Source organism: Lactuca serriola, chromosome 6, assembly GCF_051521515.1.
Source record: "Lactuca serriola cultivar US96UC23 chromosome 6, Lser_US96UC23_V15, whole genome shotgun sequence".
NCBI lineage: Eukaryota > Viridiplantae > Streptophyta > Magnoliopsida > Asterales > Asteraceae > Lactuca > Lactuca serriola.
In genome coordinates this window covers 44018870-44030242 of record NC_136413.1, presented here as the reverse complement: position 1 = coordinate 44030242, position 11373 = coordinate 44018870, and the positions used below count along the sequence as shown (strand labels likewise).

General features: G+C 35.1%; 2 protein-coding genes across 2 annotated transcripts; both read left to right on the top strand.

Annotated features, from left to right (window-relative positions):
- The first annotated feature begins 5928 nt into the window (after positions 1–5928).
- LOC145059351 (Ribosomal protein S24e family protein) lies at positions 5929–7499 on the top strand. The gene is made up of 6 exons (XM_079007205.1): positions 5929–6168; positions 6445–6580; positions 6673–6757; positions 6849–6896; positions 6988–7088; positions 7187–7499. The coding sequence occupies exons 1-6, from the start codon at positions 5985–5987 to the stop codon at positions 7317–7319; spliced, it is 687 nt and encodes a 228-aa protein (XP_078863331.1). The 5' UTR covers positions 5929–5984; the 3' UTR covers positions 7320–7499.
- Positions 7500–8127: 628 nt separating this feature from the next.
- LOC145059702 (uncharacterized) lies at positions 8128–9095 on the top strand. The gene is made up of 2 exons (XM_079007508.1): positions 8128–8653; positions 8827–9095. Exons 1-2 carry the CDS (start codon positions 8128–8130, stop codon positions 9093–9095), a joined length of 795 nt encoding a protein of 264 aa, XP_078863634.1.
- Positions 9096–11373: the final 2278 nt, after the last annotated feature.

Sequence of the window (11373 nt, the reverse complement as noted above, 5' to 3'; positions counted from 1 at the left end):
CACTCCATCAACTTCCACGCCTCCCCTAGAGGACTCAAAGTGCTTCAAAGGTTGTTACCACTTCTTCTTTCTATGGTTGTGTTATAAATCTTTCTATTACTTGCAAGATGATCCTTGGTGGGTGATAAATTGTTTATGTTATTTATAAAACTCAAGTCTTCCGTTTGCCATTATTTGTAGTTTTTGAAACTAAGTTTTAAATAAAACCTAACATGTCTTACCATGCATCATGGTTTAATCTAAATGGTCCATTAGTACAAACTAATTTAATAGATAATCACATCGCCTAGTGATGTATTCATCATCTATCTTGATAAACAAGATTTCCATTCATCATAAGACTTGTCATCAAATGATATCCAAAATCTGATCCAACTGAATACTTCGTAATTCACTTCTCATTTATGTATCCAAGGTTATGATTCCACAAATATATTTCACCCAAACCTTTTGGATGTATTTGAATAAGTACTTATTCTGGTCAATCCGAGCGATCCATTAGTTAAACTAATTTCAACAGATATTTGCACAATAATACATCTTATTCAAATATTTGAATCAACTTTAGACAATTGTTACTATACTCTCTTTATAGATTTCATGACTTTCTTTTAACATGTCAGAATGTTCTACATTTAAATAAGTCAGAACTATCTCATGAAACATAATATAAACAATTTTAATGGACTAAACATTTAGGAAAATAGTTATCTTTTGATCCTATGAATAGTACAAGGGCTTGACATTCATGATCAAATTATCTTCTCCATGTTCCAGTCTCCTTACTTCATGTTAGTCACTGCATATTCTTTCAAATGTTAGTACCCAATCCTTAGTAAAATACTTAAAGGGTTAAAAGCAATGTTCCAATGGCATTATAAATGTATATATTTGATTGAACACCAAACATGGGAGACTAATTATCTTTTGATCCTGTGGATAGTAGCATGGGCTCGTGATCCATGATTAAATCTGACATCATCTTGTTTCAATCCATTCACCTCAGATATATATATATATATATATATATATATATATATATATATATATATATATATTTTGGGCATATATACTTTCTTGTCCTTTTCTTGTTATGGAAACGAATATCTATCATAACATGTCATAGAATATGCCTTCCTTTGTCCTTAGCATTTGATCCTAGATTTGGTATACCAACACTAATCGCCTTATAACCCATGGGTAATTGGCATTCTTCTTCTTGACACTTCTATTCATGATAGTAAATATATAGGAGTTTTTAAAGTTTGAGTTTCTATGATTGGCCATGTTAGTTTCAAAAAGAAACCTCAACATGCTAAACAACTCCTTCATGGTCATTCCAAGTTGTTCATATTAAAATTAGAGTGAGCTGCTTATATGTACATGTTAGCTAGTTGACTAACCCAAGTCAACTTCTAACTCAAAGAAATTCCATTTTACTTCAATATATCAGTTTACAACATACACTTGATAACTGTTCTTTCTAATAGTTTAAAATGAAGTGGTTGGAGGAACATAGGAAGAAATTTATCAAATGCATGATCTTTCCTTTCATTTATGAGAACTATTCCCAAACTATGAATTTGGACAAGATTAATCATCATAATAGCTAATCCTTTCAAAGGTTTTATGGGAGTAGATTTTAGTGGATAAGATTATAGACAACATTCAATATCAATTTCTATTATACTTTGTTTTACTTATCCTAGAAAATAATTACCCTAAATAGAATTATTTAAGAAGGATAGAATCCATATTTTGTTCCATGATGTGTAAAGGGATAACATAAACACACCATAAAGTTATTTAGGTAGGCAAAGCCCTTTTCCAATTTCGATCACCACGAAATTCGTAGATCTTTGAGATTCATTGACTATCAATAACATGTTAATCTTGGATTATGTTCATCTCAAATTCAATGATGGGGTCGCCGCAGATCACTAAATAGATGGTGAATTAACCATACAAAATTGCAAGGTCCCCGGCTCAATTTATGCTTGAGATTCACGAGTTCTACATCATTCTCTACTTATACTCTCAAATTGATGTGTCGGTTAACCACACGAGCTCTATTAACAAGTTATAAAGAGAATATGCAACTTTTATGGATAACATAAAATTCACATTAAATAGATTGTGAATTAACCATGCAACATTGCGTGGTCTCTAGCTCAAGTTACGCTTGAGATTGGCGAGTTCCATATCATTCTCAACTATACTCTAGATTGATGTCCCGGTTAACCACATGAGCTCCATCAACATAATATAAAGAGAATGTGCACTTTTCATGGATAATATAAACTTCACATTCTTTTAATAAAACAAGATTTTGTTTTATACTTGTATTGATAATACTTTTAGATTGATCATTATCACTATTAAACCCTTTCGGTAACTCTACTCTCAAAATGCAATAGGGCGGTAAGGATGGTAAACGCAAAGCACATTAAAAATCAACCTCATTAGGAATCATAGAGACCTCCTTAATCCCCTACATTAGAATGGGTGTGCCTAGTCATGGTATGACTAACAATGTCAATATTTAAAACATGTGAGGGCGCATGTTGTAACTTTCTTCTACATATAGTAGATCCAATTCTAATATATACATAAACATGTGAGGGTGCATGTTGTAACTTTCTTATACATATAGTAGATACAATTCCAATATATACATATGAGGGCGCATTTTGTAATTATCCATGTTATAAATCTTTAAGTTTGAAATAAATAAAATTAAAAAGGAGAAACCCTAATCCTAGCAGCTCACGTCGTGGGCATAAGGCTCTCACGTCGTGAGCTAGGACAAAAGGTTTCTTAGTTTCGAATTTTCATTTTCTTTTCAATTTCAAACAAGCATTTACATTAAATATGGATTAAGGGTGCTAGTACTTATGAACCAATGGCTCTGATACCACTGTTGGGATTTTGATGCTTCAAATACACTTAAACTAGGTAGTGGAAAAATCAAACTATGATATACCTAAGTGTATATGCAACCTAGGATCTATAAACTCATACTAATTACAACTACCCTATTAAATAGCATAAAGAAGAAAAACATACCTCTTATGTAGCCCTTGATCTTCATGCTTGAGATCTTTATCTTATCCTCTACGAAGTTTCTTGGATGTGAGGACCCAAACCAGAATCCCTCCAATGGTATCACACCCAATGAAACCAAAGAGTGGAATAAAAATAAATAGGAGAATGGTCAATTTCACAAACCCTGAGAGGGTTAGAAATTGTTCCTAAGGGGGGGAAGAAGAAGGGTTGGCAAAACTTCAAGCCAAGATGGAAGGAAGAATGAAATCCCTAAGGTCCTATTTATAGCCTTGGATCCCTTCCTAGGTTAGGTACTCCTTCCCATATGGGATAGGAGGCCTAGAACGAAGTTCACTCCTTTTCGCATGTGGTGTGGAGTGATTTTTATCTGACCCTAATTCCATAAGGTTTCTAGAACATTGCTGATTAACCAACTATCGATTAATGAATATTCAATGCTTTAATTAATTAAACTATTAATTAATTTCCAAAATGGTTTCCAATTAGTTTTTTAAATTATTAACCATAATAATTAATAAACTAATTTCTCCTTTATTTATTCTACTTAATTTGGGTCTTAAGGCAACCCAAAATGACCCTGTTACTATTAAAAATATTACGAATAATTAATGACATTGGACACTATTTCCAACAACTTTATCCATCTAAACATCATGTTGATTCAGATCAGAAGGTTCGAGACTTAAACTTAATGGATTAAGTTGAGAAAGATGCATTATTGGTCCCTTTGAGACTTAAAGATTAGATATTGGTTGTTTGGACCATCCTAATGGATAAAGTGGGAAACTTTAACCATTATGAAGATATCTGATGATATGAGTTTTTTCTTTAAGGATTTAACTCTTAATGAAGAAAAATCTTTCTAACTGAAACCATGACGTAGCCAAGGAAGGCTCACGACGTGGTAACGTGTTCCAATGCGTCTGTTTTGTCTAGACGTGACCAAGACGTGGAAAAAGAACTGCCACCATGTGGGGGTCATCTGAGTTGACTTTGGTTGTTTACTTTTTGACTACTTTGACTCTTGGTCAAACTTGGGTAGAATTGAGTATTTGACTAAGGATTGGTCTCGATTTGGCTTTAGGAAGCTTGGGTTGGTTGTTCTATTACTGAGGTAGCTGCAGTGGTGGAGCTTCAACATTTGATTTTGAGGGGGGGGGGGGGGATATAATTTGTATAAAAATTGGTGAGCAAGGTAGGGCACTGCCAAAATTTTATATTTTGTGTCCTAATATGTAAAAAATTAAAGTATACTACTTCTAACAAAAAAATCGAGGGGGGGGGGGGATGCCCTTCTTGGACCTAACAAAGTTACGCCCCTGGGTAACTGTTGAGCTTTTGTTGAGTAGTTCATGTGAGTCTTCTCACCATACTATGTAGGATGTTAGTTTTCTATGTGATACTTGCATGAAAGACCATGTGAGTAGCCCATGAAAATTGTATAAAAGACTATGGAGTAGACCATGAAACTTGCTTGTAAGACCAGGCTATAGCCATTGGCATTGCAAGGAAGAACCATGGGGTAGCCCATGGCTAACTACATGAAAGACCATAGGGGTAACCTATGGTGGAAAGTATTTGTAAGACTACGATTTAGCCCGTAACATTCACTTGAGGTTGGAATATACCCGTTATGTTCTATAAGGTATGTGGTATTTTGGGGAACTCAAATAAGCTTTGTTCTTATGATTTATGTTTAAAATGTTTTCAGGTACTTCTGGTTCCAAAGGGAAGGGCCGACTTGATCGCACTGCATCTCCTGGAGATTTATTCCGCATTGACTGTTTATGATTTTACTATGATATTTTGAGAATACTTTTACTCTGATTGTCTTTGGAACAAATGAATTAATGGTTTTAATTTATTTAAAATGAAATTTTTACTCAGTATTTGTGGGATGTTACAACACCCTAACTCTACAATCGATATGCATTTGTATGTGTATAGCCCTAGCTTTATAGCTGGACCCTAGGTTTGATTTTGATTTCTGAAATTCGAAATAAGGACACAGTGATTTCAATTTTCATTTATGGAACTTGGGTTTGGTATTTGGTTGGTTTGTTTATGCAACTTTATGGTGGCAATTATAGACTCGAATCTATGAAAATAAAAACATCATCATCATCATCATCATAATCATCATCATCATCATCTTCTTCTTCTTCTTCTTCTTCTTCTTCTTTTTCATCTTCTTCGGTTTTCAATTGTTGATCTAAATGGAGATATGGGAGGGAGAGGGGAAGTCGATGAAAGGGGATGTAGGGGGCTTACTGAAAAAGAAAAAAGGAAAGTCCAGTGACGGTTATGGTAGTTGATGGTTCCAGAGAAATCGAAGGTTTCCTGGTTGATTTTATGTTCTCGTGGGAGTTTTGTGATCGACGATGGTCTAGTGGCTGGTGGTGGTTGCCGATGACCGGTGACTAGTGGTGGTTGTCGGTGTCCGATGGTAGGAGTGGGATCGAGAGTAAATGTGGGTCCAACTTGCTTATAAATCAATTAATTCATTCTCTTTAACTAATAAATAAATAAATAAAAACTAAAGAAGAAAATATCAATGTCAGTATAGTCTTTTTATAACTGTAATGAATGAAAAACGCAACAAGATCATTACATAGAGACTATCTAAGTGCAAAATAATGTTAGAGATTAAACACAAACACGGAATAGTTTCAAACCAAAGAAACCAGTTCAATAATTTGTTAAAAAATATATGTATAAACGAGTAATTCTGAAAAAAAAAATTTAAAATTGAAATATGTGAATGAGGCTTAAGACCGGCCCAGCCTAGCCCAGTTCAGCCAAGAGCCCATACTTTGAAACCGACACGACGTCGTCTTAATCTTCGTGATCAACTACCCACAACAAAACCTCCATTGCCTAAAACCTTGAAGGCCAATCAGCTGAGTACTTCATCGAATATGAATCTCCTCCATAACACTGTCAGATCTTCGTCGACTTATTTGATGCGGAATGTTTATCAACATCATGGGCTCAGATCACTTCTGTCCAGCTCTGCGTCTCTCCGTCGATTCTCGACGGAATCTGCACCCCCGACTAACCAGTCCTCCTCCACTAAACCATTATTCGAAACCCCGTCTGCAGGTACTATATTCTTCAACATTAACAATTTCTTGAATGAAATCAGAGTAGTTTCAATGCTCATCCTTCCAATGTCGTTTCATCATTTCCAAATTTTAGCGTTTCTATTAAGCTAGGGCAATTTCACGTTTGTGATTGATAGCGACTATGTTACGCTTCTCATTAATTCATTTTAATTTAGTGTAATTTCTCAGTCTGGTGTTGGTAATTGATGTTAAAAGAATTAGGGTTTCATATGTACTTATGCTACGAATCTCTTGGTTTATGTGCTTATTTCAGGTTTGGTCTATGGGAAATTAGTAGGCATTACAAAGAACACATTAAAGAGTGATGTTCTCAGTCTATTTGAAGAATCCAAATTAAGCAGTGATGATCTCAAAGTCGATTACAATCCATCATACTCACCAACTGGAATGTAATTTTTCCATGTTATAATCCAACATTGCAATGCATCAACTGAAACAATCTTGTGATTAATTACATTTTTATCTTGTGGTTGATGAGCAGGATTGTTCAGTTCTCTTCCAGGAGTGCCTATGATGCTGCTCTTAGGGCAGTTGCTAAGAAAGGTCGCTTGTATAGAATGGAAAGGGTAATTACTAATTAATTCCTTCACAAATACTTATTACAAATTGCAAAACATGATTCATATCATTGTAAATGCTTTGAAATTTTGATATCAGGCTGATCGTGCAAATTGGGATTACATCCAGCCATATGATGGGAAATATGTAAGTCCATATTCTTCTTCTTTTTGATAAATATTCATGAAAAGGGTAAAATGGTCATTTAGTCTTCTAAAAATGTGATGTATGCGTGCAGGTTTTACTGCAAGGAATTCCTCCAAATGCAAATTTTGAAGACATTGAGCGATTCTTGGCTGGTTGTGAGTATGATGCTTCCAGTATCCGGCTATTTTTCAGGTCAAAATTGCCTTTGACTCTCTCCAAATCAACATAATTACTAATTTGCCCTTAGTTTTGGTCGATAAATGAAATATTTTTTTTGGTTAATCTTGCAGGCAGGGAGCTTCTGGGCCCACAAGGATGGCACTTGTCCGTTGTGTCTCACCAACTGCAGCCATGAGCGCAATGATGATAACAAACAGAGGGTTTTGTTTCAATAACCAGATCTTAGTGAATGTTCTTCAGTAGCTTCATAATCAAGCTTTTTGGTTTTCTTTGAATTTGGAAAGTGTTTTAAGAGTCTCATTTGTTTGATTTTGACTTGATGCTTTACTTGATGTAGTGGTTGAATGATGTGAAAATTCTATTTGACATTCAATGGATTAAACTCAGATATAATTATAGCGGGATGTTTTAATGATTGTTTAATGGATATGGAGTTAATTACCATTGAATTGTTTAATATGAAAAAGGAAAATCATTAACAAATAAATGATTTTTTTTAAAGTTATGTTGGCTTCACAGAGAGCTTAGTAGCTTACATAAAGCCTTTTCAATTTGATTTCTAATTAGCAAGCTGTTGTTATGTGCCTTTTCAACGATTATGTGGACCCCATATTATTTCAGCGATTATAATTTGACAACATATAAATTTTTCGTCATGAAAATCAATTTGAAAAAACTATGCGTATAATAGGGTTTTTTACCTTTTTACTTTTTTCATTAAACAAACCCCATAAAAACCTTTTCTATTAGGCCAAACGGTATACATATAACGAGTGGGTTCGTGGTCGAGCTGGCCACGAACAACGGGCGTGCACACCACTCCGTTGTTTCGTGGTGGCTCGTTTTTGTGGTGACTCGTGTTCGGGACAACGGATTCAAACGAGGCATTTGATTGGTTGTTTGGTTTTTGGCCGTTCTTTTTTTCAAACTCAATTCACTAATTATAAATAAACTTCTATTACCAAAACACATACACATACATACACATTCTATTACACCCCATTCTATTCTCTAAACCACAAAACACATACACATGGATCCCACAATACATATGGAATTTTTAAAAAGTTTTGACTCGGATGACGACGTAGAATTCGCCGAGACATTCTTCAATGTTGTGCAACACGTTCACGCCGAAGAAAGTTCGAATGCAGCGCGTACAAGGGCGGTCATCAATCGTGATCACCAAGCCGCACACGACTTATTGGTACATGATTACTTTGCCGATAATTGTCTTTATAATGACGACTCGTTCGAACGTCGTTTCCGTCTGAATAAGGCTATATTTTTACGTATTAGTAATGCTTTAGAATCTCGTTATGATTTTTTCAAACAAAAACCCGACGCTAGAGGAAGAATGAATTTTAGTAGTATACAAAAATGTGCGGCTGCTCTTAGGTATTTGGGATACGGTATAGCATTTGATGCATCTGACGAATGCTTGAAAGTATCCGAGAGGACCGCAGTTGAATGTGTAGATTGGTTTTCTGCATGTGTTTATGAGATTTTCATGAAGAATATTTGCGTAAACCTACTCAACGTGATATTGAGAGATTATATTTGGCTCATGAAGAGAGGCATGGATTTCCTGGTATGCTTGGCAGTCTAGATTGTACGCATGTGGCTTGGGAAAAATGTCCAACTGCATGGCGTGGTCAGTTCACTCGAGGAGATATAGGTGAACCAACTATCATCCTAGAAGCTGTTGCATCTCAAAATTTGTGGATATGACATGCCTTTTTTTGAGTAGCGGGGTCTAACAACGACCTTAATGTTCTTGGCCAGTCTCCACTTTTCAACGATATTTGGCCTGGCAAAGCACCTGCTATGACGTTCACGGTAAACGGGCATGCGTACAAATACGGTTACTACCTTGGTGATGGGATATACCCGGATTATTCTACATTGATGAAGGCATACTCGATTCCTCGAAGTAAAAAAGCAAATTTTTTTACAAGAAAACAGGAATCGGCGAGAAAGGATATCGAGAGGGCATTTGGAGTCCTTAAACAAACATGACATGTAGTGAAATATGCTACACGACTCTGGGATAAAGAAAGAATTAAACGAATGGTCCTAGCATGTATTATAATGCATAATATGATTATTGAAGATGAAGGTCGAGCGATTTGTACGTATGATCCGAACGACGTTGTCGTTCCAATTGAGGAGTTCATACCCGAAACGAATGCTTTTTTAGAGCGAGTTGTTGAAATTCATAACAGTGAAACGTGTTTCAATCTTCGAGAAGATGTTGCGAAACATTTGTACCAACATAGCATGAACGACGATTAGGATTTTTATATGTATGTTTGTTCGTTTTCTTATTAATATAATGTTTTTTTTTCTAGATTAACTAAGTAATGTAGTTTAAAGTTGTTATTTTATTTTTATAATTAATGAAAAAATAGTTTTAAAAAAATGAATGCTTTTTAATTATAAAAAAATTATAATTAATGAAAAAATAGTTTTAAAAAAAATGAATGCTTTTTAATTATAAAAAATGTAATTTTATTGTAATTTTTGAATTAAAAAAAAATAAAAATAATGATGTGGAGTGGTGTGTTAGTGGTTTGTATCCCATGTTAGTGGTAGTGAAATGTGGTGCTGATATGACATCCACCACATATGTGGTATCTGGTGTGTATAACGGATGGTCTTATGGATGCTCGTAGGCTCGTTTATAAGCCATTCTAAATATTAGTTTTTAGTTTTTTATACATAATTTTCACATTAAAAAAAATAACTAGAAAAAGAATAAAGATTATTTTTTATTTTTTATTTTCTTAAATAGTTTTCATACATAAAACTTGCAATCCACGACCCTAGTCTTCTAATTTATTTTTTCTTTAAATACTATGTAAATTAGGGATGAGCATTTGGACCGGAGAACCAGCCAGAACCGGTACCGGAACCGGAACCCGATGGTACTGGTTGGGTCGGGACCGGGACAATATTCATGTGGATTTTTGGAACTGGTAGGAACCGGAACCGGTAGAACCGACAAAAACCGGAACCGTATGTTGCTAATTCTCGATGACCGGTTCCAACATTGAAGACACGACAAGAACCAGTAGGAACTGAGAACCGGTAGAACCGGCGGTTCGGTTCCTTTGCTCATCCCTAAATTGTAAATGTATGTCCATTATTTTAATTGTCAACAAAAATCGTAAAGACATTAATTATTTTGATTTTGAATATAGTTAATCATTTATATCTTGTCCATAGCAGTCGTCATCTGGGTACTTATGTTTGATTTGATATTTTTCCGTTTCTATATAAAAAAGACATAACATAACATCAATATTTTTTTTCTAAAGGGTTTTTGGCATTGTAGCACAACGAAGTTTTGTCACTTTGCACATTTAGTCACTCATGTATGTTTTATGCTCAATTAGTCATTAACGTTAGGAAATATTGGCTAATTACACTCTTGGGGGAAATTGTATCCGGTTAACTGGTCACACACTGATGTGTCTTGACATACGTGGATTTATACCTTACTACGTCACCGTATACGGTGGCATACCTTCCTTTATTGGAACCCTCTATCGAACTAGAAGTTATACATTGTTACCTCAAATTAGGTCATCCCCTCCCTCCCGATACCCCTTCTCGATCGTTAAAACCAAAACCATGTTTGCCTCTTCTGCTCAATCCATCAACAGTCTTCGTCCCCAACACCATAGTGATGATGAACCATGTCCCCCATGTGGTTGTAAGGATAGAATCAACATGGACCGATGATAATGTAATCTGAAGGATTTGGAACTGCAAAAATTCCTTGGTGAGTATTCCTTCTATTTACTTACACTTTATTTGCTATCGACAGCTAGAAAATATACACATTTTCCCTAATCGTTACCCTAATTGTGTTCTTCCTTTTTAATCAGTCAGCTGAAGGTCCAAAATGTAAATTTTTTTTATGTGGAAAGATGATGAAATGGAGGAGGGGTATTATAAAGACCAACTTCGTAAGATGAGGTTTGAGCTACGCAGAAAGGAAGACCACAATGAGGTAAGGAAGGCATAGAAGAAATCGGTTAAGTTGTAGCAAGATAGGGAATCTGAGAAGGAAGTTTTTGATAGAGAGTTGATGGAACTGAAGAAGGAAAACACATTGTTGAAGACTTACCTGGGAACTGCTAAGTGTTTGATCCTATTTTTGGTCATTGCAATCATTGGGATGTGGTTGAAGTGTGGTTGAAGTGCAACTGATCATATGCTAGTACTGATGGTTGATGACTTATAATTCCAACGAGTCTTTTGTGTAGTGTATGTGTAGATGATCATCAAA